Source organism: Mus caroli, chromosome 17 (assembly GCF_900094665.2).
Source record: "Mus caroli chromosome 17, CAROLI_EIJ_v1.1, whole genome shotgun sequence".
NCBI lineage: Eukaryota > Metazoa > Chordata > Mammalia > Rodentia > Muridae > Mus > Mus caroli.
The window spans coordinates 22,432,867-22,459,507 of NC_034586.1; the positions used below are offsets into that span (position 1 = coordinate 22,432,867).

Here is a 26,641-nt window from a genome sequence, read left to right on the forward strand (position 1 = left end):
GAGTTCGAGGCCAGCCTGGTCTACAGAGTGAGTTCCAGGACAGCCAGGGCTATACAGAGAAACCCTGTCTCGAAAACAAACAAACAAACAAACAAAAAGAGCCAGAACAGGTGGGGAAGGCCTATAGTCAGCAGCATTGGGGAAGGTCAGGAGTTCAAGGTCATCCTAGGTTGTATAGCAGGTTCCAGGACAGCCTGGTGTCTCAGCAACAATAGCGACAACTCCTATCCCCATTAAATAGCACCACTGTGGGTTCCAGGCCCAACATGGAGGTGTGGCATGGTGTAGCAGCAAGCATGAACTCTGGATCTCCCAGGCCCTGACCGCCCTGCAGTCTGCCTGGCTGGGGCTTAGTCCTTCACTTCTCTGTCCTTTAACTTCCTGGCTTGGAAATGGAGGGAGGCCTGGATCCTGCCTCTCAGGGACACCGAAAAGTCCAGGCCAGGCTCTTGTGTGCCTGGTGTGTCGGAAGTATTCAGCCATTGATTGTTGCTAAGGGACCACATGGGACTTACCTGAAAAGCAATTTCAGAAACAGAAACCAAGGCCCAGGAGCGTAACTTCATGATGGTTTCCCGCCTCCTTTAAATGACTGTTCTAGGCGGGCTCTGCACACGTGCTGCTGGAGCTGCTGGAGTCAGACTTGCTCAGGCCCCCTGCCCGCCAAAGAGAAGTTAGCTTCTGAGAGATCACCTGACCCATAGATACTCGGCCACTGGGGCTCCTAAAATGAAGCCTTTAAAGAGCTGCTTGGGGTATTGGTGTTGGACAAGGCCACTATGGGGCTGAGTGCCCTTAGTGGGGCAGGCACAGCGTGAGTGTCACAGGTCACTGCGTCAGCCCCCGTCTCCCCTCCCCAAGTGCTGTTTCCTACATTCCTACGGCATGAGTGGGAACAGAAGACAGTAAGGGACAGGAGGACAGGAGGACAGCATCCTGCCTCGTCATTCATGCTCTCCATCCCATTCCCCAGGCTTCTGCACAGGCTCGGCTGGGCCAAAACTTCAATGCAAATCAAATCTACTAAGCCAACTCAAATCTCAGCCAAACGTCCCAAACGTCCCTGGTCTGTTTATCACTCACGCAATGACAGCTGCATGCCACTGATCGGGCAGAGGATGGGTGTCCACCCGACCTCTGTGGACATGGTGCCCACCCTGCTGAGACTTGCTTTCCACAGGAGTCCATCACCAAAAGTTTTCTAGCAAGAATGCCCAGAGCTTTAAGTTTGTTCAGGATTCTAGAAGGTTCTTCCATGGTCTTTATTCTGAGGACTTAATGATAAACAGAGCTGGTTTGGTGCTGGTACAGAAAGTTCCAGGCTGCTCTGGAGGAAAAGGCCGTTATGAATGGGTCTTCATGGTAGGTAAGCAGTTCCCTGAGGCCTGGGAAGGAGCATGCCCTCTGGGCTTCATATAGCCAGGACCAGAGGTCTGCAGGCCAGGGATTCTCAGGGTGGGTGCCTGCACAGGCTCAGCTCTAACAGCAACCCATCAGGCTGGCAGCAGCTGGCTCTGGCAGCAGCTGGTCTGTCTGCCAAGATCTCTCTTTGATTCACATTTTCCACATTGAAAGATGTTTTGAAAACCTTGACCTTCAATTCATCACATGTCCCTTATTAAATTGTAAGTCACATCCAGCCAGTTAATGAAAAGACAATGGGCGGTGACGCAGTACAAGGCATCTTGGCAGGAGCTCACCAAAGCACTCTAGCCACAGAAGACCTGACCTAGTGATACCCGTGTTCCAGGGCAGACAGCATGTCACAACCGTGAAGGGCTGGGCTTAAGAGAGTGGCAAGGCTGCAGTAAGGCTGGAGAAGCGGGGATATGCTGAACATTCAGCAGGGCCCAGGCAGGTAGACGGAAACCCGACTTAAAAGAGGCAGAACCCACCGGGGAAGGTGGGAAGGAGTCACACGTTTGACTGGAAGAGAAGCAAGTGGTAGATGTGTGAGGGGGTCAGTGTGGCAGGGGCTTCTTAGACGCAGGCACGTAGACAAATGTGAGTTGGAGGGAAGAGATGGCATTGTGACATTGTAGTGTCTGTCCCCAGTGAGTACTGTGAGGTGGGAGGGCAGTGAGAGATGGAATAGACAGCTGAGGTGGACCTTCACATGCTGGTCACTTGGTGGGAGCCACAGAAGGTTCTAGAACAGATGTCATTCTGAGGAAGGTAGGAGCAGCTGCATGGAGAAACACGTAGGTGCAGAAGAAAGTAGCTGAAGGCCTGGTGGCATGGGTAGGCCCAGTTTCAAAGATGGCAGAGGGTGTGCTCTCCCTTCTAGGCCGACTGTCCGTCACCTTGCCTCGTTCATGGAGGCGGGGCAGAGAACGAAGACTGAGTTCTAGCTTGCCTCCTTGGCCTCACTCCTCACTACCTCCACTTACCACCGGAAGCAGCAGCGTTCTGCCTCTCTCAGGGGTGTGGCAAGAGTGAATGAAGCACTGCGCATAGAGAGTGTTAGGAGAGTACTGGGTGTGCAGATAGCTCTAGGTGAGTGTCACCAAGGGCCAGAGAGCCTACACGGGGACACCCCAGCTGGGTCTCCCGTGGGCCAGTAGACTTTAGGGCCATGTTGACATATGTCCATGCCCATTCACACTCTCTGTCTTGACTCTTGCACTGGTGAGCAAGGGAACCCGTGGGGCTTCAGTTTGCTCACTGTGAAAGGGGATGGAGGCCAGTGCCTGGCTCACGGCACTGTTGCAGAGGTGAAGTGGCCTGCTTGACGCTGGAGAAGGACTTGGCGATGGGCATGGCTGGGGTCAGTCCTCATTCACATCCAGGTTGTTGACACTTCCATAGTAGAAGCATCATTTCCTGTCCAGTGCTTTCAGGAAGATGTCTCTCCTCTCTTCCTGTCACTTCCTTGTAGAGACTCTGGACCGGAGACTCCTCCCCTCCCCCAGCCCCAATGAGTCTTGAAGTCTTGGCCAGACTTGTGTGTAGTAGGGAATGGTCCCAGCCTGGGCTCCACCCCTTGCTGGCCATGGGAAGTTGTGTAGGTCTGTCATCACTGTGGCGCTGCCTTCTCATCTGTAACAATGGGCTGATAACCCACACATTGTGTGAGGGCAAAGCTGTGTGGCACACATGAACTACTGCGTGTGCCATCTCCAGGGCCAGAAGCCTCTTGTAGCATCCTCTTAGGCAGGAGAGGATCCTGGAAGAAGGGTTCACAGAAGAGTCACAGGTTCAGGGCAGTATCCCAGGATCTTCAGCACAGAGTGGGCTGGAGGCATCTCAGTCAAGTATTCCAGGGTCGTGGTATGTGACAGTGTCAACCCAGCCCAGGAGCAGGAACAGCTGTCCACCCTGGCCAGCCAGTGTGCACACTGGTCAAAGTTTGTTGTCTTAGCTTTTTTAACACCCTGCGAATATGGGAGCAGCCATCCCTACTGTCCAAGGGTCGAAGCTGTTGCAGGCTAGGCATGTGGTAAGAAAGCCCTGACAGGGCATCTGTCAGTAGCCTGGGGGCATACCCTGGAAGTCTGTTTGTGGTCCTCTTCTCCATACCTTTCCTTATAGCTTCTTAGGCTGCAGGGCTGGGAGGCAGTGTGTGGCCTACATAGAAGACTCTGCATCACATCAGAGAATTAGCATGGCCGGCATCTAGGCGGACCCCAAGTTCTTCTCTCTGCCCTGCATCCCCTCTATACCCCTGCTAGGGTCACAGCGGGGCCGATCCCTGTAAATACCAGTCCGCTTACATGTGCATTTTTCCTCTGTGATCTTCCTGTTTTGATGAGACACTGCCTTTGGCCGCACGGGTTCCCTAGGGGACTGCGGTCCTGAGGCCCAGCCCTAGCCAGTCATTCAGGAATTCTGCTTCCTGGCACCCCACACCCTGCACATTCCACCAGGGCTAGCGCCTCCTGCTCTGCGTGAATGGGGTCTGCCTTCCCCATTCCCACGGTTCCCATGGCCACTTCCTTATCACCCTCCCCAGCTGACTGAAAAAGGCCACATTCCAGGGCAAAATTAGACTCACCCTCCCTTTCTGTTTTCCTCCAGCGGGCAGGAGAGTTTGCTAGAGTAGACTGGCGCTGGAGCCCACGGGTACAGGGAACAGACTTGCTGCTTGGCGTGTCCCCTGAATCTATCACTTTGGTTCTTGGATCATTTGAGGAATGCACTGGGTTTCTGCTGTATGCCAGGAAAAGCCCCAGGGACTGGGCTTACAAACATGGGGTTGTAGAGTGTAGCATGGGTACAGCTGCTGGGCTTGGGGTTAAGCTGTTTTCATTTGCTCCATATTCTAGATTCAGCTGATGCCTCCATGTTGCTGGTTGCTTCTGAGGCGTCATTTGATGGCGTTTCAAGGTGTCTGCTTGTTTGTGCCGTGCTGGGGATGGAACCCAGAGCCTTTGCATGTGTGCTCTACGGCTGAGCTGTATCACCAGAGGGCAGAATGGGGGTTACTTTAAGAGCCCCTCTTCCTTCTAGCCGAGGCAGCACAGAGCCACACCTGAGCACCGATGCTATGTTCTTCAAATGCCCCATGCTTCAGAAGCACAGGCCAGGTAAACCTTGTGGCAGAACTTACCCAATCTGTTAGAGCCACAGGAGGTGACACCTGGCAGCATCTGACAAACCCAGGCTGGGACCTTCTAAAAACTACCAGTGAAACCAGGGGAGGGGACAGACTGCAGCAGTCTGAAGGGTTCCCTTCAGAGGCCTCCTCCACTCAGGAAATCCCATGATTCCTGGCTTCACTGCGGAGAAGAATTTCAGGATGATTCAACATGAAGCAGAATTGGAGTTCATGAGGGAGGTTTTCATGTAAGTTTTCGGCCCAAGTACTAAGGGGAAATGAGGTGTTTGGGAAGAGAGTAAGACACCAGAGAGCCTGGGTGTGGGCTTCTCTGAGGGCCACGCCTTTGTCTTTACAATGGGCAGGTATAGGATTATGGTGGATTTAAAAGATAATATCTTCAAAGGGTTTGTTATCTGCTAAGAACCCAGTGTGATCTCTGGGTAGTCCTGAAGGGCACCTGACAGGGTCACACTTGAGACAGAGGGTCACAGGCAGGTGGGAGATTCCCCACTGTCAGCAATGTTAATAGTCCTGCTTAGGAGAGTCAGAGATGATGTCTAGTTCATTACTATTTTAACAATATCTCTATATGGGTAAATTATAAAGCATCTATCACATTTATGGTCATCTATTACTTATTGTAGGTCTATCACCCATCCATTTATCTATCTATCTATCTATCTATCTACTGACAACCATCTGTCTATTCTGGCTTCTCAGCCACTTAGAGGCTTCATGGAGACTTCAGAGTCAGGGGCCCTTTTTCATTTCTCACATCTCTATGATTTCCTTGTCTTTCCTACTGCAGAAAGTTGAGGACCAGTCACAGATCTGGGGGAGGCTCCAACAACTGAATGCAGTGTGGTACTGGAGCCCAGCAGAAAGACAAGAGAGCCAAACCCTGAGAAAGTTGGCAGCCTAGTTGATGAGATCATGTCAAGTTTCTTAGTTTTGAGATGTTAGCATCTCATCCAGGAAGCTGGTGGGAACCTGTAGTCATGTTTATCCTCTGGAGATAGAAATAGTTTGCCAGGCGTGGTGGCGCATGCCTTTAATCCCAGCACTTGCGAGGCAGAGGCAGGCAGATTTCTGAGTTAGAGGACAGCCCCAGGACAGCCAGGGCTACACAGAGAAACCCTGTCTCGAAAAACCAAAAAAAAAAAAAAAAAGAAAGAAAGAAAAAGAAAAGAAACAGTCTAAAGTGCAAAGTTTATGCTGAATTTCTTTCCTTCCATAAAAGGAAGAAACGAGAAGAGCAAGAGGAGAAAATGTGAGGGGCCTAGTGGCTTGTCATCCCAGCTATTTTGGAGGCCGAGGCAAGATGATCACAAGTTCAAGACCTGTCTGGTGCACTTAGGGAGAGCCTATCTCTGGAAGAAGGAGAAGGAGAAGAGAGGAGGAGGAGGAGGAGGAAAGAAAAAGAAAAAGAAAAAAGGAAAAAGAAGAGGGCTGGCAGTCTGTCTCCATGGTAGAGCTTGTTTGCAATGGGCCTTCTGAACCTACAGGCTGTACATTCACAGATTCAGATAACCATGGGAAATACTCAGAAAATCATGTCTGTCTTTACTGTGTATAGATTTCCCTGTCTGGTTCTTGATCCTGAACAATGCTGTTTGGTATACTCACCAACAGTGTGTTCTTGGGTAAGTCACTGAGAAGTGATTTCAAGTATATGGAAGGATGTATGCGTTCTCTACCTACCATATACATTCTATACAACACATTTGTGTGTCCCTGGAGTTAATGAGGAAGTCCTGAAGCTAGTCCTCCAGGATATCTGGGACAACCGTACATGTTTGGAGAAAGGCTTAGCAGGTTAGCTGGCCTTGTTATCTGAGCTAGAGTCAGTGCCTGGCCCCTGGCAGTAACTGACAACCAAGCTTGACCACCATTCTCATTGGTCTCCGTGGAGGTCAGTGTGGCCACATTGGAAAAAGGAACCAATAAGGAGATCCAGCAGCCTCTGTTGAGGGCTCCTGATGGGAGGTTTAGGTTTAAACAGAAGGCCAGAGTCCCCATCAAAGTGTGCCCCACTCTTCTTCCTCTGGGCTGCAGGCTCTCCTGCTAGGTAGACAAGCTGGGACTCTGTGGAATGTCTTTCTGGCTGGCACTAGGCTCCATACAGCCTTTTCTTCTCCAGCATGAGGTTCCGGGGGGAGATTCCAATTCCTTGAGCTATATGGACTCAATATTCCGATAGCCAAAGAGAGGGACACATGTGTTTCTTTAGAATGTATTCACTTTTGCCAGGAATAGCGTTTCCTGATGGGGGTCTGGGTCGCTCCTCCCGGGAGGGGGAGTGTGCCCCTTGCTGGTGTCGCTGGCTCCCAGCTAGGAAAGGGGGCTTGTCCTATGATCCTTTCCAGTGTGGCCCACACAGCAGCCACTCTTGGCACCCTCACAGTGTTTGCTGCATCTGTCACACGTCCACCACCCTATGCACACAGCATATTTTACTTGAGTAGTCTCGTTTTTCAAATGGATGGATTTTCAAAGGCAAACATTGATGTCATCCCCACAAGTGGAAAACAGTCCTCACCAGCGAATCCCCGAAGCCCTAAGTGAGCAGGGAGAAGGCTTGAGCGGGGATTATTGGGGTTGTGGGTTGGAGGTAGCTCCGAGGTAGAGTGCTTGCCTGGTGTGTGCGAAGTCTTGGATTCTACCCCAAGCACTGTTATATTAGATTGTTTTCGAATTATTTTTTGTTATTTTACAAATACGGGCTTTATATTTTAAAGTTGCATCTCCGGGAGCTAGGGAAATGGCCTTGTGGGTAAGAGCGTTTGCTACATGGGTGTGAGGGTCTGAGTTCGAATACTTGGCACTCACAGGTAACTTCAGAACTGGGTGCTAGGGCTCAGAGATTGGAGGATCACTGAAGCTCGCTGGCCACTAGCTTGACTCCAGGTTTAGTGAGAGACCCTGTCTCAGGGGAGTAAGATGAATAGTTACGGAACAAGATACCCAGCGTCTTCCTCTGACCACTGCAGGCACCTGTACACACCATTGTACACACCTGCACACACCACATGTACATGATACACATCTCCAATACAGAAGTGGACTGCTGGGCCAGGTAGCTTGCATGAGACGCTGCTCCCCCTCCCAGCGACTCTCCACCAAAGTGAGATGATCAGATGTTCAAAGGTCTGCTGACACCAGGTGAGATTTTCTTTTAAGATTACTGAGACACCTGAAAGAGAAATGGGAAGTGTTTGCTGTCTTTTCTGGGTTGTCCACATGACCTTAGGCACAAGCACTGGCCAGATCCGCCATTGGCATAACAGACTTCGATATCAGGCTGGGTGCTCATGTGGCATGGCCTGCCTCTTCCAGGAACTCAGTGCTGGTGGTTCTTAGAGGTCCAGTCTGAAGCTACTTCCTTCTCCTCCACAATTTCATAGCATTTCTTAAAAAGCCAAAAGTTAGATAGGTGTTCTTCTAAGAAGTATGGGGGTTATTTTCCAGTGTGGTATTGTTCTTGCTTAATTCTGAGAACTGGATTTTGGCATATTGAGTCAGTGCTGTCTGAGTGACAGATGTGTGTAATCCTGGCATTTGGGAGGCAGAGACAGGCCAATCACAAGTGTAAAGCTAGCTGGGGCTACATAATGAGACTATCTCAAAACAAACAAATAAAAACAAAACAGAAAACCAAACCAAACAGTAAGCCAAACATTTAAACCTCAATGTGGCAGAGGGTTTTTCCCCTCTCTCCTGATTATAATTCACTAATTTGATCTCTGACCTCACTAACTTGATTTCTGATCCCACTAAGTCCTTAGAACATGTGTTTGGGAAAGCCTCCTTTCAGAGGGTTAAAGTTAGCACCACATTAACATGGCCCGTTAAAAACAACTACCTACTGTGTGCTGTGCACAGTCCTGTACTCTGCCTCACTCAATCCCAGACACACTGTGTGTCAGCCACCAGGTCTCAGAGAGGAACATCATTTTGTCCAGCTTACAAAGCAACTGGGCCGATTCCAGAACCTAGGTCAGGCTGGCTCCTGCCCATGTCCTTTGGCCTCGGGGGACTTCCTCCACACACCTGCTGTGGGTCCTTATTCAGGCTGTTCCTATAGGCGGTGTGGTCAGCATGTGTGAGGGGAAGGGTCTAGCAACTATTAAAATAGTGGAGAAAGAAAATTTCTAACAGAACCCTAGGCCAGGCAAAGGAGTCCCAGGGCTGGCTGATGATTACGAAAGAGAAAATTGTTTCCTAACTTTCTCGCTGTGTTGCTGTGTTCTATCCTGTGTGTCACATGTGTGGAGTTACAGTTTGGATGCCTTTTACCTTCCTGATCTGTAGCCATAACACAAGTGGCTAGCTCAGGAATCCATGCTTTGTTGTTGTCATAGTGTCTGATATTCTTTGTGGTGTTCTAAGTTTTAAATATATGTATGTATGTATATAAACATATGTGTGTATATATATATGTATATGTTTCCTATATATCATATATATTTCTAATATATATCACATATATATATATATATACACACACACACATATATGTATATGATATATATTGGAAACATAAAACCATGCAGAGAGCCGGGCAGAGTGGCACATACCTTTAATTGGGAGGTAGAGGCAGGTAGATCTCTGAGGCCAGCCTGGTATACCGAGTGAGTTCCAGGATAGCCAGGGTTACACAGAGAAATCTTGTCTTGAAAACCATAAGTAAATAAATTAGATAAATAATAAAATAAAATATAAGAATAAGAACACTCAGAAAATAACATACATTCATCTTTTCTCTTAAAAAGCAGACCTGCCCCGACATCTGTGTGGACATTTGCCTGTCGATTTCTACCAGAGGCCAGCAGAGCCAGTTTGGATGTGTTCAGGACCCATGATTAACAGGGTGGGTTGGCTCCATACTTCCGAGTCTTTAACAGATTGTTAATTTAAGTGAATGCATCTGCACACGCCATGCATGTGGACAGGCTTGGTTATTTGCTCTGTTTCATCCAGTTAACTTTTGTCAATGTGCTAAGACATTCTTGGATCTAGTGCCTCACTCAGCTCTGGGCTATCAAGGGGCAAAGCTGAGAAGGAAAGCCTGTCCAGGAAGCAGCAAGACGCGTGCAGAAGGCAGAGAGAGGCAGGCAGGCAGGCAGGCAGGCAGGAGTGACCTGCAGCCTCAAGGGGATCCTGGATTGCCAGGGCTCCTTGGTTTCTGTCTGGTCCTGAATCCACTGGGAACACAACCTGCAGGTATAGGGCCTCATTTCCTGCCTCCTTGGATGCTGGCTCTTGATTAAGTTAGCCCTCCAAAGGACTGGGGGTCAGGACACCTTCTTTTGGAATGTCCACATATTCTGGGGAAGCGGAAGAACTCAGTCATGGACTCGCAGTGTGGTTTGTGTACTAACAGAGACTTTCTCAGAGCAGTCCCCCTGCCTCTGCCAGCTGGAGAAACTGAGGCACTGGACAGTGAAGCAAGTTCCTCAAGGTCACAGCTAGCAGATGCTACATTTTGGATTCTTTAAAAAAGTAATTAAGAGCCGGGCATGGTGGCGCACGCCTTTAATCCCAGCACTCGGGAGGCAGAGGCAGGTGGATTTCTGAGTTCGAGACCAGCCTGGTCTACAGAGTGAGTTCCAGGACAGCCAGGGCTACACAGAGAAACCCTGTCTCAAAAAAAAAAAACAAAAAAAAAAAAAAAAAAAAAAATATATATATATATATATATATATATATTATGAGAATATGGTTTCATTTTAATCCCAGGTGTGAGATCTGGGGCTGCTTCAGACTGTCCACAGCAGCTGACTATGATTTGCCTCGTGCTCTAGCAGGGACATGGTTTTGCCAATGGCAGACAGTCTCTGCGATTGTGTGACATTTGGAATTCTAGGGACTTTTCAGAGTGTGTAAATGCTAGTTCCCCGAGAGGCAGGCTGGATTGTTAGTTATTGATTGGTTGGTTTTTGGTTGCTGATGGTTGTGCTTTGTTATATAGTCATGACGCAGAAGAAAGAAGAAATTAGGTATCCTGGGGTGAGAACAAACTTGATGCCCCTGATCAGCAGGAGGTAGTCTAACTATAACATCGCCCCTTTTCCTCTCTATCCTTTTTTCTCTCTAGTGTTAGGGAGGCTGAAAGGGTGAAGAAGGGTGGAAGAAAGAAGAACCCACAGAGCAGCAGAAGTCAGCTACACTGCCCTGTGCTCAGTGTAGCTGGGCATTTCCACGTTTCATCCTCTTTCCCATGAGTCAGGGTCTTACACTGCCATCTTTCAGATGAAGAACCCTGGCTGTTCAGAGACAAGTGTTTCTAAGCCACTCAGCTAAGGCCCAGGGGATGGAACCTGGGCCTAGTGGGCAGTAGGGGTTAAAAAACCAGGTACCTGGCCGCATCCAGACAATGGAATAGTATTTGGCACTGAAAAGCAGTGAGCTGTAAAGGTGGGAGAAGACATGGAGGGTCCTCAGGACATGTCACTGAGTGTAGGAAGCTGGTCTACAAAAGCGCCAGAGCCATCGAACAACATTCCAGACGAGTTAGGGCAGGGTCACTACCCATCTGTCCCCAGTTCTCCAGGCTTATCTCAAGAGAGGAGCTACCTCTGGGTCAATGACACAAGGAAGAGAATTTAATTTTTTGTAGAGATTCATCTTATCCATGACTCCTTAGAGACAACATTTTTCTAAACAGAAAGGAGTGTCCAAGCCTTGACGAAGCCATCGGCTCCTGCCACCTTACAGACACAAGCTGCCCCCAGTTGTGGACCCAGAGCTGGTCAAGCGGTCTGGCACAGAGAGTGCCTAGGCCCACTGAGTGCTCATGGCCCACCTCTGGCCCAGCCTGCCTCTCCCATGAATGAGTAATGCCTGAGACTTCAACATGCTGGCTGCCCAAGCTCCAGTTGAACTTGGCTCTTGAGCAAAATGTACTTTTCCAAAAGACATTGATTCAACAACACTTGTATTTTGCAATGCCTGGCAGGAGGGAGGCCCGCCTCTCCCCGCCCCCAATGCCAGCACACGCTGTCCTGGGGAGTGGGGCCCACAGAACACAGTACAATCTCCCTCCTCCACCCATCTCCCAAGCCTTCCCCTGGCATAGCCCTATTCCTCATGCCAGCCATCACCTGAAGTATCTGACGCCTGCCTCTCTCCAGGCCCTGACATAGCACATACTGCTGAGCTAGGTTTCAGATGACACCACAAAAACTGGCTTGGAAGGAGAACTGGCCAAGACAAGCCTCAGCCTGTCCTGACTTAGCCTATCCCACCGGGGAAGCCTGTCCTCTGTAGAGCCATGGAGCCGACGATGTGGGTGCAGGAAGAGCAGACTGGTGACATCCCAAGAACCAACATGCACACCGTGGACTTGCTCTCTTCCAAGCAGGTTACTTGGAGTGGGAGTTGGGGTTTGGAACAGGCTTCACACAAGGGACCAAAGGTCCATGACCATTCTACATCATCAGCCTCTGAAAAGACCATGTTCTTAAGAGAACCTACAGCAGTTTAGGGTTACAGCAAAACTGAGTGGCGGGTATTGAGTTCTCATGTGTGCCTGCTGTATCAGCATCCCCAGACGGAGGTCACCCAAAGGCCATGGTTCACTTGCATTCCATGTCCCCGGACGAACCACAGATGACACTCCAGTTTCTGTGACTTTGCCATTTGGGGCAGCTTTCTGGACCTTTATCAACCCCCCCCTCCCCCACCACCTTTAAAATGGGTCTGAGTAGGCATGACCATGCACAGCTATAATCCCAGCACTAGGGAAGCTCAGCCAGAAGGATTGAGAGTTCAAGGCCAGCCTGGGCATAGAGTGAATTTGAGGGCAGTGTAGTGAGTTCTGCTTCAAAAACAAAAATAATCAACAAACGTAGGAGCGCTTGCATCGAATCCGCCTCAGTGACTATCTGGAAGGTGTGCATCACGTTCCCATGCTTATGTCCTTGGCAGACATTACTAATCCATCTCAGCATGTACACACTAGGTCAGGGCTCAGCCTCAGCTGCAGGGCTTCTAGACCTGTAGACCCGATCCCTTTCATGGAAACTTCCCTGGTCTCCAAGTCCCCATTGAGCTCTGCGGCTTTCACTCAAGCCTCTGTTCTCCTACTGTCTACAGTGCCGCCTGTTCTGCTCTAAGTGTATCTCGTTGTCAAGATTCAGGGCTGAGGTCACAAGCTGATTGGTTGTCCTCAAGCCAAATCTGATGTATAGATATTTGTGCTTGGCAGTTCTTTTTATTCTTTAAAAACAGTAGTTGGCAGACTTTTTTTTGAAATAGTAGTGCCACATAAGACCTCCAGGTCTCTGGGTTTCCCAGATCTGACAATTCTAGGGCCTCTCCAGTCACTTCAGGGCCTGCCTGGCCCATTTCTCCATGACCAGGACCTCTGGAGCCTTGTTCTATATGCTCTACATTGGAGACGTGAGGTATGGTTGGCTTGATGTTTCTAGAGGGGAGATTACTCTCCTCTCTAAACGCTTCTCTGGGGAATTGGCACTAGGCTTCTGGTTTCCCGTGTGGTTTTTCTCGGAGCCAGAGCCAGGTGAGCCGGAAGCTGTGGAGGTAAGTGCAGGCTGTAGTCACTGGCCTGCTTACATTGATGCCATCTGTGACTGTCACTGTCAGCAGGGCGGGAAACTGCCAGGCTCCCAACACTCAGAGCTCTGTACATTCCCAGGCACATGTGGTTCAGGAGGCCGTTAGTTGCTTCAAGATGATACTCCTACTTCAAGACTGCTGGGGGGTCGGGTGTGTGTGTGTGTGTGTGTGTGTGTGCTGGAGAGGTGGCTCAGAGGTTAAGAGCACTGACTGCTCTTCCAGAGGTCCTGAGTTCAAATCCCAGCAACCACATGGTGTCTCACAACTGTCTGAAATGGAATCTGATGCCTTCTTCTGGGTGTCTGAAGACAGCTACAGTCCATAGCTTTGAGGACAAGATACCACCACCAGTTTAAGTAAGACAACATAGGCTATGCTGTTCATTCCTGAACACAATACACATGGGTTTAATGACTACATAGTGAAGGTGATGACAGGGCTGGGGATGCATCAGAAGGGACAGGCGGGTCAGCTGGCTTCAGCTGCAGGAGGAATGTGTGAGCTGAGTTTTGAAGAACTACCTTGGACATCAGTCTGCTCCTCCCATTCCACCTGAATCTGCCTCCCTGCATTGCAGGAACCTTCCAGGTGTGTGCTAGCCACTGGGCCTTTGGTCTTGCTGTCCCTGCTGCCTAGAATGTTCTCCTTAGATATGCACTTGGCTGTTGGCCTGTGTAATCCAGGTCTCTATTATTTGACTCCTTGTCAGACTTAGCAGGCACCTCTCTCCTCACTCCTGCACTGTCTCACTTTTCTTCAAATGCTTACCAGTGCTTACATGTGTTCATTCACTGATTGTTGTCTTTCTCACCAGAGCTCAGATGACTCGAAAGCAGGAAGGTGACATCGCTGTATTCCCAGCACCCAGCCCTGTGCCAGGTCCATAGCAGCTACTCAATAATGTGGAAGAAAGGCAGATAGGAGAGAGAGCAGATGGGGTGCAGAGGGCACAGCCAGCCATGTAGAAAGGCCTGAGGGTCTTCCAGAGACAAGAGTATAGGTGGCACCATGGGACAGAGAGAAGGGCAGACCAACCAGGCCTCCTGAGACACAGCCTAGCTATCTTCATTTTCTCACAGATAACCAGCCTGTCCCAGGAAGCGGACATTGCTAGCCACCCTCATAGGAAAGAACTCTCCAGAACCGGCAGCCAGGTCTGTGCAGCCCGCTTCCTTCCTTCCTTCCTTCCTTCCTTCCTTCTCTGGGCCCCACCGTAGAGGACTGTGAGAAGTCTCCTCACTGTAATGTGATGGGCAGATTTCTCAAGTTCACAGTTTCCTGCCCGGCCCCACAGTCAACCATCCCAGCTGTGAAGGCTGATCCCAGCTCACTGAGTGACCGTGAGCCTTTACAAGAACTGCCCTGTGCCCGTGGCTCCTCCCACACTTTTCTCCAGACTTATTTCTTCTTGTCTTTCTAGAATCAGGATCTCCATCTGAGCGTCTTCTCCGGGTTTTCTGAGCCTTACTCTTATTAGAAATAGGGCTAAGTCTATTTTTTTTTGTGTGTGCCTTGAATTGCCATCATCTAGTTTTGAAGATCAGATGAGGCAATATGAGTTAAGACTCAAGCTCAGTAGACGTCATTCACTTCCAGGTTAAAACCTTCATCTGGTCTTTTTATCCAGTCCTAGCCAGACTCGGCCTTCAGTTACTTCCCAAGATCACAGAATGCTGTCCAAAAGGTTTTCTCGGCTCTCAGCAACACTGAGCCCGGTGACAGACCCAAAGGACATACAGACTCCACTCAAGGGCACCTTCCGAAGCTATCCCTACAGGCTACCCTCCCCAGCGCCCTCCTGAGTATGAGAAACACTATCCCCAGCCCCCACCATCCAGCCCCTGTTTGTTGGTTTTAAACCTGTTGGAAGCCCGCCCCTGGCAGGAAGCCACAAGCATGAGAATCTAGTCCAGGAATAGCGCTTGCCGCTCAGCATTTAAATGCTGCTGTATTTTTACCCCATGATGGGTCACTTTTGAAAGCTCTTCGCTCATGTTCTCTCCCTCTAAGAATACATTTCCATTTATAGCATCTGTCCAGGGGGTGTGGGGGCTCAGGAGAGCATCCTGTTTCACTGAGTTGGAAACACTTTAGGGGATTCCTGTTCACTAGCAGGAAACCTGAATCCAGGCCAAGCCCCAGGTGTCTTTCTACTTCCAGGGTCTGAGCTAATCTGACTGTTACAGGCTGGGAGACAGGTGGGGGTTTGGGCCGCTTGCCAGCTCTGTACTGCCTGGGTCTCCCGGCAGTACAGCACTGTGGTTCTGCAGTACTCTCTGGGGTACTCTTTCTCCTTCATTCACCCACCAAATGCTCACAGCCTTCTGTTAGCACAGGTTCTGTAAGGGTACAGGAGGACCATGCTAGCAGGGGCAGTGAAGACCCTGGGGGTGAAAACAGTTAGGGTGTGGTCGGGAAGAATTATCTGGTACACCACTTTGGTTCCTCATCAGGCTCCAATCCCCATTCAGATTCTGTGAGCCTAGACAAGTGATTTGGCTTCTGTGAACCTCCTGCATTTGTTAATGGTGTTCCCTGGGTGGTGGGCAGGATTGAGCAAGATAGAAACAATCAGGTACCTGGACCAGGAGGTGGGAATGTGGTGTGTGTGTGTGTGTGTGTGTGTGTGTGTGTGTGTGTATCCTAGGCCCCTCCCATATCCGACTGTTGACTAGGGTAACTCAGGTGGGTTTAGACTGAAGGTCTTATGAAGGTGGGTGTTTGTTGTTCTCAGAAATGGGTGTATGCTATCTCAAATGTCTAAGCCCCTCCTGAACAGCACTTAGTGACCCCCAGCCCACCCTGAGTGGGTCATTCTACAGTCAAGCCCAGCATCTGAGAATCTGATGGTTTCCTGGAGGATTCTGAGGGAGTGTGTACGGACCCCACTTGGAGGTGTGCCACCCCTCCACCCACCTTGCACTTGTCTCTCGGGGCCTCTGTGGGGTGCCTGAGGATCTGGGTCTCACAGTGTAGCCCAGTGGTGGAGTCAGGCAGTACACATGTAACTGCAAGCAGAGAGGAGTGACACAGAGCGTTGGCCTTCCCGGAAGGTGATGTTGGAACGCAGGCATAGGTGAGAGAGCGAGCCACGCTACCGCGTCGACACACTCCAGATACAGGAAGTTTTGTTTACAGAAGGTTGTTATTGGTTCAGAAATATTGATTGGAAAATTGTAGCCGTGATTCATGTTTTAAACATGTCCCAAGTAGCATAATGAATCTGTCACCCTAAAGTCTGAGTGTCCCTTTGTCTGGAGCATTCACCTGTGTACTGACAGCCCACTATCACTTAGTGGTCACCCTAGTCATCTGACTCAGTGTCGTCGTATCACGGGGTTTGTTGCAGTTAACCATTATATTTTTAATAATGGCACTAAAACTCATGAGCAGTGACAGTATAATGTTATAACATTCTGTTCATTGCTGCTGGCGTCTTCCTGTGGCTGCTTTATAAATTCAACTTCTCAGAGCTATGCTTAGGAAAGGGTACCTGGTTTCAGGGACTCACAGGGTGTCCTGCAGGCAGGGAGACTGCAGAGGGTGAGGTGGGGGTGGGGAAACACGTGCCCAAGTTGTCCCACTGATGCACAGAAGTAAGAAGACTTCTTCTGTGTCTTTTATGTTTTATCTGTAAAGAAAACCCAAGTGGAAGTGGCTGAATGTGTTTTGTTTTTCTAATGTAATATAAGGACTGGAGATGTTAGCAGTTGTGGGTTTTGCTCCAGTAGGATGCCAGCGACTTTATCTCTGCTGCCTCAGCCCTGGGTGTCACATCCACATCTAAGATGGGAGGGTAGCAATGAGGATAGTGTAGTTAGAGCAAGGGACACCTGGCTCTATACTATAGATAGTCTATATAGGTAGTATATAGATATACTATAGTCTATAATCAAAAGTTCACAGTCCTACATACTTCATAGCAAATGTCATTGGCTGGGCCGCTGGAGACATGGCCCAGTGTAGCAGTAAGGTGCCTGTCAGGCAAGCCTGTGGTCCTGAGTTTGAATCCCCAGCATCCATTGAAAAACTGGGTATAGCAGCATGTGTCTACAACACTAGCCCTGGGGTCAGGATAAAACTAAGAGAATCCCTGGGGCACCCTGACTGACCTTGGAAGGCTAAGAGAATCCCTGGGGCACCCTGGCTGACCTTGGTAGGCTAAGAGAATCCCTGGGGCACCCTGACTGACCTTGGAAGGCTAAGAGAATCCCTGGGGCACCCTGGCTGACCTTGGTAGCTGAGGAGATGAGCACCAAGTTCAGGCTGAGCTGTATCTCAAAAACTTAAGGTGGTGAGGGATCAGGAAATGTACTTGCCACCGTCTTTTTCCCCATCATCTCTTGATTTATAATGGAGATCTCGTCACTTGTTCTGTAGAACAAGAGGTAGTTTTCTTTTTTTTTTTTTAATAATTTTTAAGATTTATTTATTATATGTATATGAGTACACTGTAGCTGTCTTCAGATACCCAAGAAGAGGGCATAGGATCCCATTACAGATGGTTGTGAGCCACCATGTGGTTGCTGGGAATTGAACTCAGGACCTCTGGAAGAGCAGTCAGTGCTCTTAACCGCTAAGCCATCTCTCCAGCCCCAGAGGTGGCTTTCTAAGTCCTCTAACTGGTAAGCTCAGGAGCCTTGGGTGGGTCCAGGGTTAGTTCTCTTGGCAAGAAGTGTTTCTGGTAGTGCTGTGCTTTTGCGTTGGTGTCCCTGAGACTTGCAGTGATGGCACAGTGGCCTGGCTCGTCTGTCTAAGGTTCCCATGCTCCATGGGTATCCCCTGGACAGGAGAGCTTGCGCAAGGTGAGTCTTCTGATCCTCATTGGATCTGCATATACTGTTGGAAATCCTTCTGGGAGACAGAACTTGGCCCCGTCAACCGTTCCATGACCTAGAAATAGATATTGTAAAAGATTGTTGTAAGTGTTGTCTGTCTAGCAGGTGGTCTAGCATTGTTTGTTCAGCATGGCTGTGGTTTGGAAGGCCTGGATTATATTACGTTATTTGATACATTATAATCATGACCGTTATTCAATTTATTGGCCTTAACATGACACGTAGTTACGTGGCACCTATTATTGCTATGTGCATACCATTATGTCATCCTAGCCCAGAATGTGTCCATCATTCCCGAGAGCTTCCTTATATCCCCACCTGCAGTGATCTTCTGCGACATTTTCCAGAGTCTAATATGAATGAAATTACCCCATCTGAACCCAGTTAACTTTACCCAGCCTCCAGGTCGTTTTCCTCTTTGACCAATATAAGGAAAGCTTCCTGAGTGTTCCTGACTGTTCCTGAGTGTTCCAGAGTGTTCATGTGCACACCCCTGTGTATGTGTAGTTTTGCAGTTCTCCGGGCACACGCCTAGCATGGCATGGCTGGGTCCTGCAGTGAATGCGAGCTGTGGTTTTAATACAGTTTAACTGTTCATGGCTTATGAGGCTCAGCTCTTCGGTAAGCAGGTGTCAGGACTGGCAGGTGACTAAGGCCCTCCACCTAGTAATCAGCCAGCGCTTTCCTGCAGAGTGGATCAGTTCTTCTGTGACTCCAGGAAGGGGGTCTTGAGGTTCAGGCTGCTTTTGTGGGAATTAGTTAAGGTCTTAAGGGACTGTATTCCCTAATTCAGAGACTGCATGATCGTAAAGGAACTTGACACCTTTCTTTCTGTCTGTCTCTCACACATGTGCTTCTTCTGTGCATACCTGGAAACTTCTCCTTGCTATGTCTCTACTGTGATTCAGTCTAGCACAAGGTCCGCCAGCAGTGGACCAGATGTGGCTACAATGTCATGAATGGAATTCTACACCCCAATAAACCTCTTTTCATAAATTACCCAGTACTTTAGTACAGCAACAGACACTAGACTAAAACAGTGGACTTTTAACTTTTTAAGACCTTGCTGAATTCTTCTCAGATGGCCACACAGTTTTATGTTCTCCATGGCAACACACGAGAGTTCCAACTGCTTGATTGGTCCATAGTTCCAGCTCTCCCGCGATGCTAGCTAGCATCCCTTCAGGTGGTCTTTGATGTCAGTAAATCTTTGAGGAAGTATCAGATCAAACCCTTTGCCCAATCACACAGTGTAGGGCTTTCAGTTACCGAGGTTTGAGAGTTCTTTAGCCTGGACTTGTCTTTTATCAGACATGTGATTGACATGGTGTGTGTGTGTGTGTGTATTTTTCCATTCTGTGTCTTGTATGTGTTCTTTTTAAACACATCTCTTCTTCAAAGAGGAGAAGTTTTTTTTGTTTTGATGCTGCCTGATTCATCAGCTCGTTCGTTCATGGATATGCTGATGGGAGTGTGCTCTATGGTGTCTCATTTGGAAAAAGCTCCACCCAGTCTTAAATCACAAAGATTTGCTTCCGGCTATCCAGGGCTGTGTCTGTAAACACCCAGGGAGAGTTATTTATCATGGCTGGAACAGGGAGACTACCCCATAGGTGTTCATGGACACAGACGTATGTCCAGAGCATCCATGAATCCGGTACTCCTCAGACCAAAGGGATGCGGGGCTGACAGGTGCCAACACAGCCAACTGTGGTAGGTATGCCAAGGCAGCATGGGTCAGATAGTGTGAGTCTGTCCCCGGCAGGGCTGGCCATAAGTCTTCTAGAAGAAAATGAGCAGATCTTTGTGAGCCTCAGGACGTCCTTCCTAGAGTCACAGAAGAACTGATCCACTCTGCAGAACTGGAGGTTTTGTTTTTAAGGCAAGACTCCATCCCCCCACCCTCCACCCCCCTTTTAGAGCTGGATCTTTGCCTGTCCTAGAACCTTTACCTGTCAGTGTGAGTCTTAGAACCATCCTGTCACTGTGTGTAAACTTGGCTTGTGGTGGTTTGGGTTGGAAGTGAATTAAACACAGAGATCAGTTAGGGAGGAAGTGACCTTTGCTAACACTGACCCATTGCCTTAGTGTGTCCATCCCTACCTTCTTAGTCTTTAACACCCCTGCACGCGTGTGCACACACACACACTTGCCTTACACTTCTGTCAGGTTTGTCCTGAATTTTTAACATTTCTCTCAGGACTCGTGGGCGTGGTCTCCCATGACTTGTGGGCATGGTCTCTCAGGACTTGTGGGTGTGGTCATCTGTTTACACTTCAGTCTCACCTTAAGTATAAATTGCAATCAACGTTCTCCACTGTGCACCCAACTCCCACACCACACAGCCCTCACCCTTGGTTGCTTCCTTTTGTGCTTTAGGAGGATCCTGGTGTTCCTGAGAGTCCCTGTGCCCCTTGACTGTGCCACCCTCCACGTTATGGCTGCTCTCTAGCCTGGGCTCTGTCCCTCTCTTTTGCCCTGGGGGTTTGGCCTCGCTTCAGACATTCACTACTGCAGTACAGTAAACAGGCTTCTGCTCGTACCATTTCACATTTCAACCTCAAAAATACTCATTAACGGGTAAGGCCTTGCAAAACCCAAGGAAGAGTCCAGGATGAAGCTAACCTGGCCCAGCATAGCCTGCTGGGAGGCTTGTAGGGAGCTGTGTGGCTGCCACAGCAACACCTCTTCCTCTTCGGCCACACTTGGTATTTGTGGGAAGGGAGGAGGAGAAAGGCCGGGACTCTGTGTCACAAAGGGAGTTCTGGGACTGGAGAAGTCATGTGTGGGATGATGGGGCAGAAGTGGAGGCTGCTAAAGCTGATGGCCTTGCAGAGGCTGGAGGGTTTCATGTGGGTACCAGGTGTCATGACAACAGCTCAGAGCCTGGGCTGGAGGGAGAAACCATATCCGTCTTAGGGACCACACAGCGACTTCTGCTGGACATCGTACCAAACCCTCCTCTGCCCTCAGCCTGTCCCCTCCTCCAGGCAGGTGTGTGGCAGCCCGGGTAGAAGGCAGATGTCCTGAGGCAAACTGAGTTCAAATTCTAGCTCTGCATCAGGGACGAGATGGAAGGAGACACATGACCTGACATAGGGTTAGGAAATGATGAAATAGTGAGGCAAAGTCTGAGCCTGGAGCACAAGTGATCACAGGGGAGGTGGGGGAGGGGGAGAGGAGAGGATGGGGGAGGGGCAGCACCACTGTGATGATTCTTATCATCGCTGCTTCTCATTCAGCCTGGGCTGTCTCCTGCCAGGCTGTGTCCCATCCACTGGACACGATGGTAGGAATGCATATTGCCACGTGTCCAGAATGTCCCTTCAGGGTTCCTGCAGTTACAGCGGTTCCAAGGCTCATTCTCACCATACCCCTCAGGCCTAGGTATGCCCATTTACCTGTGTGCGCATCGTGTTCACACATCCCTGCCTCGCTGATGCTCTGCAAGGTGAAGGAATGACTAAGTGTGTGTATTCGGCCTCACTCCCTGGCCCCACGCCAAGGGCTTTGCCAGGCCAGTCGACAGGGCTGACCAGGCCAAAGGTCCAGCTGAGTGTTTTAACAGCTATTTTGGGGAACAAATGACCCACTACCCAATGACCTGCTCCTCAATAGATGTCATATAATTTCATTAAGCTTTGGAAACAATGACATCCTGTCTTGGAGCCACCCACATCCAGGGAAGCACAGAGCTACAGAAATTTAACTGCAAGAACAGGGAGAAGCAAGGCCCAGGGCGTACAGTTAAAATAGCTCAGCTAAGGCATTGCACTGTGGAAGGAAGTCACGGAGGAAGTCAGTCAGTCCTTGCAGCAAGCGCTTCCCTCCGGGCTGGAGAAGTCGCACGGGCACTTGTGTGTGTGTTTTGAGTCAGGCTGTGGCCCCCTCCCTCAGGCTGGAGGTGGACTGCAGTCTGAATTTCTGTGAGTAAATCCTGTTTCCAGTGCTGATGTTAACGTATGGTTCCCACGGCACCATTTCCTTCTTAGCACCGAGGGAGGGCTTGCACGGTGCACCGTAAAACAAATGGCACACATATGTAACTGTGCCTTCATGGCAAGGTGGAAGGCAGACCCAGGCGGTTTGACCCTCTTCCTGTAGGTTTCTTTGCTCAGTTTTTCCACCTAAACTTTGCCTTTTCCGATACAGAGTGAGAAAGATCAAAAAGGCTACCTAATTCCAGGATCATGGTGTCTATGGGACCAACAGGGCCATGGCTGTGAGTTCACTAGCAAGAGCAGATGCCCTGAAGCCTCTAGAGGAGGACACAGGGTGGAGGGGGGGGGATGAGCCCGTTTCTTGCTGTTCTATTCTGCAAAGAACAGGCCTTCTTGGCCACGGGCCTGTGGACAGTGGTTGTAGCCATTTTCCCTGCTGGAGCTGTCTCTGCAGCTGGAAAGACAGTGGCATCTCTGGCCTCCACACACTAGGTGATCCCCTGAGAAACACAGCGGCACCATTGTTCCTCACAGATCCCCTGACGCGCAGCTTCTCAAAGACACAGAAGCTGCCAGTCCTTATTGTCAGTTTGATGGGATTTGGCCTCGCCATGGAAATACACACATCTATCTGTGTGTGTCTTTGAAGATGGTTCCAGGAAGGTGTAACTGAGCAGGGAAGACTCAACCCTGAATGTGGGCAGACAGCACCATCCCGAAGGACAAGAGATCCCAAACTGAATAACAAGGAGCTGAGTGCCAACGTTTATCTCTTCCTGTCTCTTACACGATAGCTTCCTTACAGAGGACCCGGGATTGCGGGTGTGTGCTGCCATGCCAGGCCCTGTTTTAAATGCTTACCCTGGGTAGGCTACTCTTCTCGGAGGGCCTCTGGTCTCTCTTCTAATTTGAGAGGTAACATGGGGTAGCTGCAGGACCGGACGTTTCTAGAGCTGAGAGTGGTGACAGGTGTTTGGGGCTCTCTCAGCAGGTGGTCACAGTGCTGTCTGCCCACCTCTCTGCCCACTCCAGGCCTTGCTCCCATCCCATTGGCTTCTGCACCCAGGCTGGGCTTCCTTCAGTTCAGGTTGGTCTTTTGCTTTAGTATCACGTAATTTTGCCTTATTTGAGAAAAAAATTCCTCAAACCTCTATCAAATGATGACCGTGTGTGTCACCCTGGCTGCCACTGACCGCTGTGGCTGCCTATCGTGTTTCAGGGCCTTAGTTGATTTAATTTTGTGTTGTTTTATTTTGTTGTTGTTTGGCTGGTTAGGTTTTTGTTTGTTTTGTTGGCTTGTTTTGGTGTGTGTATGTGTGTGTGTATGTGTGTGTGTGTGTTTGTGTCTATGTGCACATCCACGCGCATGTGTGTGTTCACTCTTGTGGGTGTCTGGGAAGGCCAGAAGTTGGCATTTGTCGCCTTCTCAATCCGTTACCTCCCCTCTTTCCTGTGTTTGTGTGCTGGTGTGTGTGGGTATGTATGCATGGCCATGCCGGAGGGTATACATGTGCGTGTGTGTGTGTGTGTGTGTGTGTGTGTGTGCATGGAGAAGCCCAAGGTTGATGTTGGGTGTCTCCCTCCATCAGCCTTCTGTCTGTCTCTTTTGAAGCAGAATCTAGAGACTGGAATGGGAGGTGAACCACCATGCCCCAGGGTTTATGTGGGTTCTGGGGCTTTGGTCCTTTGGGTTATGTGGTAAGCACTTTAACTGCTGAGCCACCTGCACAGCCCAAGCTTCTCTCATTGAAACTAAAACTCTTTATTTTGGCTACACTGGCGAACCAGCATCAGGAACCACCTGCCTCCGTTCGCAAGGGCTAGGGTTCAGGTATAAACTAGCTTGGCTTCTAAGTTCGTGCTGGGTTTGCTGGCATGCTGGATGGCTGATACCCTGAGCCATCTCCCCAGGCCCCACTGTTATCTTTGCTGGGACAGGGTTTTGCTCGGTAGCCCAAGTTGACCTGGAATGCATGCTCCTCCTGCCATAGCCTCCAATGTAGCCTAAGTGTCCAGTCTACAAATGTGGACCTTCCTCTGGGCTCCCGGGCAGCCTTGGGCCTCATCCTTTTGATGGAAAGTCTCATGTAGCCACAGACTTGCTATGTAGCTGAGGATGACCTTGAATTTCAGATCCTCCAGCCTGCATCACACACTTGATATATACGGTGCTGGGTCAGGGAGGGAAAGCCAAAGGCTTTGCCCACAGTTTGTTGTTGCTTTGAGACTGGGCCTCACTGTGGCCCTGGCTGTCCTGGAACTCACTCTGTAGACCAGGCTGGCCTCGAACTCACAGAGGTCCCATCAGCCTCTGCCTCCCAAGTGCTGGGATTACAGACATGCACCATTGTGCCCAGTGCCAGTCCTCATTCTTGTGTTGGTCCGTTCATTGGCTGAAAGGCTAAAACTAAGAAACTCCCAGGTGAGAGAGACATGGGCAGGAAATGAACCTACCCTTCACCTTTCTCTGTGGCGGCTGACGGATCATGAACCTTTCTTCTGAAGTAGAAGCAGTGAGAATGCAAAAGGCATCTGATCCCTCCGAGGTCCTTCCTTTCTGACCTCCATCTGCAAAATGAGAGCCGACCTAACTCGGGCTGGTGCAGAGAATCAGATGAGAGCACAGATAAACCTCAGTACATAGGCAGCAGCAAACATCCTGTTTCTTTCTCTCCTGTATTCTTTACCCTTTCCTCCACATTCTCTGAGGCAGAATGGCTAAGACTGACCGCATCACCACTGCGAGGACCTGACTAATCCGAGCCAGAGAGGATGCACAGCTCACTTCCTCATCTGTCACATGCCTGGGCTTCTCACTAGCCTCCTGGTGGGCCAGTTTCCCAGGACAGTCACTCCTGACTCACTTGTTTTGTGGTTACCTCTGAAACCAGGCTCCTTGTCTGCTCTCCCTCTACCCCACTACCACTCTCCAATTTGGGTCTGATGTGTGGGAATAGATCTCTGTCACTTGTCACAGGTGGCCTCTGCTGAGGGCAGGGACCATATCTGCCTTGGTCGGTTCCTCTTTCCCAACCTTCTAGAACACTGCTGCATATGATGCCTGTTTAGTATGTATTTGCTGAACAAATGATGGACTTCTGAAGTTTCTCTTGGCTACCATGCAGCATCCTTGGGAAAGTAAGTGATTTAAGCCTTGAGACCTTGGTCTGGCCCCCAGGGTGTGGGGTGGTGGGAAGATGATGGCTTGGAGACTCCACACCAGGCTCTGCTTCCCAGGAGCTCAGTGACATAGGGATTCCCCAGGAGAGTGGGAAACCAGTAGTCAGAGAGGTGGGTACTCACAACAAAGCTAAGTGTGTATGGTAAAAGGGCCCAACCTGGGCTGGAAGTGGCCGTTCAGCATCACGATTTCTAGAACTTGGCTTCCTGTGCTTTGGTCTGGGTCTCACCTCCCTGTTACAGCTTAATTGGACATCTCCCTGTCCCTCGTCCCCCAACAAGCCATAAAACGTGGCTTGCCCCACAGCACACAGCAAGCATGGTACCTCTAATTCAGGTGCCCACGGGGACCAAGCTTCTTCCCCAAACAACTTTTGAGTTTCAAGCTTCATTTGAATTTTTTTCCATCCAAATTTTAAAAATAATCTCTATTCATTGTGAAATAATTTTATACTTATCCCCAAATTGCAAAAATAGCAGAGTTCTCATATGCCCTTTACCCAAGTGTCCCCAAAGGTCAGCATCTTACATCATGTCCTGGACTGGATCTGTAATGTCCCCAGAGGCCCTGTGCTTAAAGGCGTGGTCCCCAGCACAGCAGTGTTAAAGCCGATTGGATGAGGACTCCAGCATCATCCGTGGACTCAACCACTAATGGCTTCAGAGCTCAAAGCTTTTGGGATGAAATGAGAAGTTTAAGAGCTGGAGCTGAGCAGGGGGAAGCAAGTCATTGGGGGTTGTCCTGGAAGGGAATCTTGTCCCTGGTCCCCTGATCTCTGTCTGTCTGTCTGTCTGATGACCACCTTCCTCTGCCACCTGCTCCCATCAGTGAGGTGAGATGCCCTACTGCACCCTAGGACCTAAGCAGCAGAAGCAGCCAGACAGACTGAGACCTCTGAAGCCAAAACAGACCTCTTTCTTCTGTGAAGATGGTCTTCTTTGGTAATTTTTTGCCGCCGTGGAAAGCCGCCGTGGAAAGCTGTCCCGCATAAGCATAATGCCACCATCAGAACACAAATAATGACATTATATGGTGCTATCAGCGACGCCACAGGGCTTGCTCAGTGTCATTTCCGGAATAGGAAATCTATGGTGTGGTGATCCCACACCAAGTTCAGTTATCATGTCTCATACGTCTCCTCTATTTGGGGCAGTGCCCAGGTCACTTTTATAACCTTCCAAGCGTGTGGAAGCCTCCCCTGGGGACTCTGTACCAAGTCCCTCACAGAAAGGTTTTCTTACTTGTCAGTAGTAGCCCTGCATTTATAGACAAGGAAACGGAGGGCACTAGAAGTAAAAACACACATGGCAAGGAAGAGCATTTAAGATTTAAACCACAGAAATCCAGATTCCAGAGTCCTAACCCCTACCTGACTGAGAACAAGACAGGGTGAGAAGTCAATTTGATTCCAAAGCCCCGCAGTCCCCCATCATATTCCAGGACTTCCCTGGCCCTGGTGATGTGTTTAGGAGAGAAAAGCTGGGGTGGACAACCAGAAGCAGAGCCAGCCTTACCTCCAGCTGACCCTACCTTATCCTGTAGGCAGGGAAGACAGGGACAG

General features: G+C 49.7%; 1 protein-coding gene across 1 annotated transcript in view; it reads left to right on the forward strand.

Annotated features, from left to right (window-relative positions):
- Ergic1 (endoplasmic reticulum-golgi intermediate compartment 1) overlaps positions 1–26,641 on the forward strand; it is a 97,334-nt gene that overhangs the window by 21,755 nt on the left and 48,938 nt on the right. Inside the window, exon 2 of the mRNA XM_029471174.1 lies at positions 22,888–22,986. Within this exon, the coding sequence (XP_029327034.1) occupies positions 22,888–22,986 (99 nt within the window). The remainder of the gene's footprint in view (positions 1–22,887; positions 22,987–26,641) is intronic.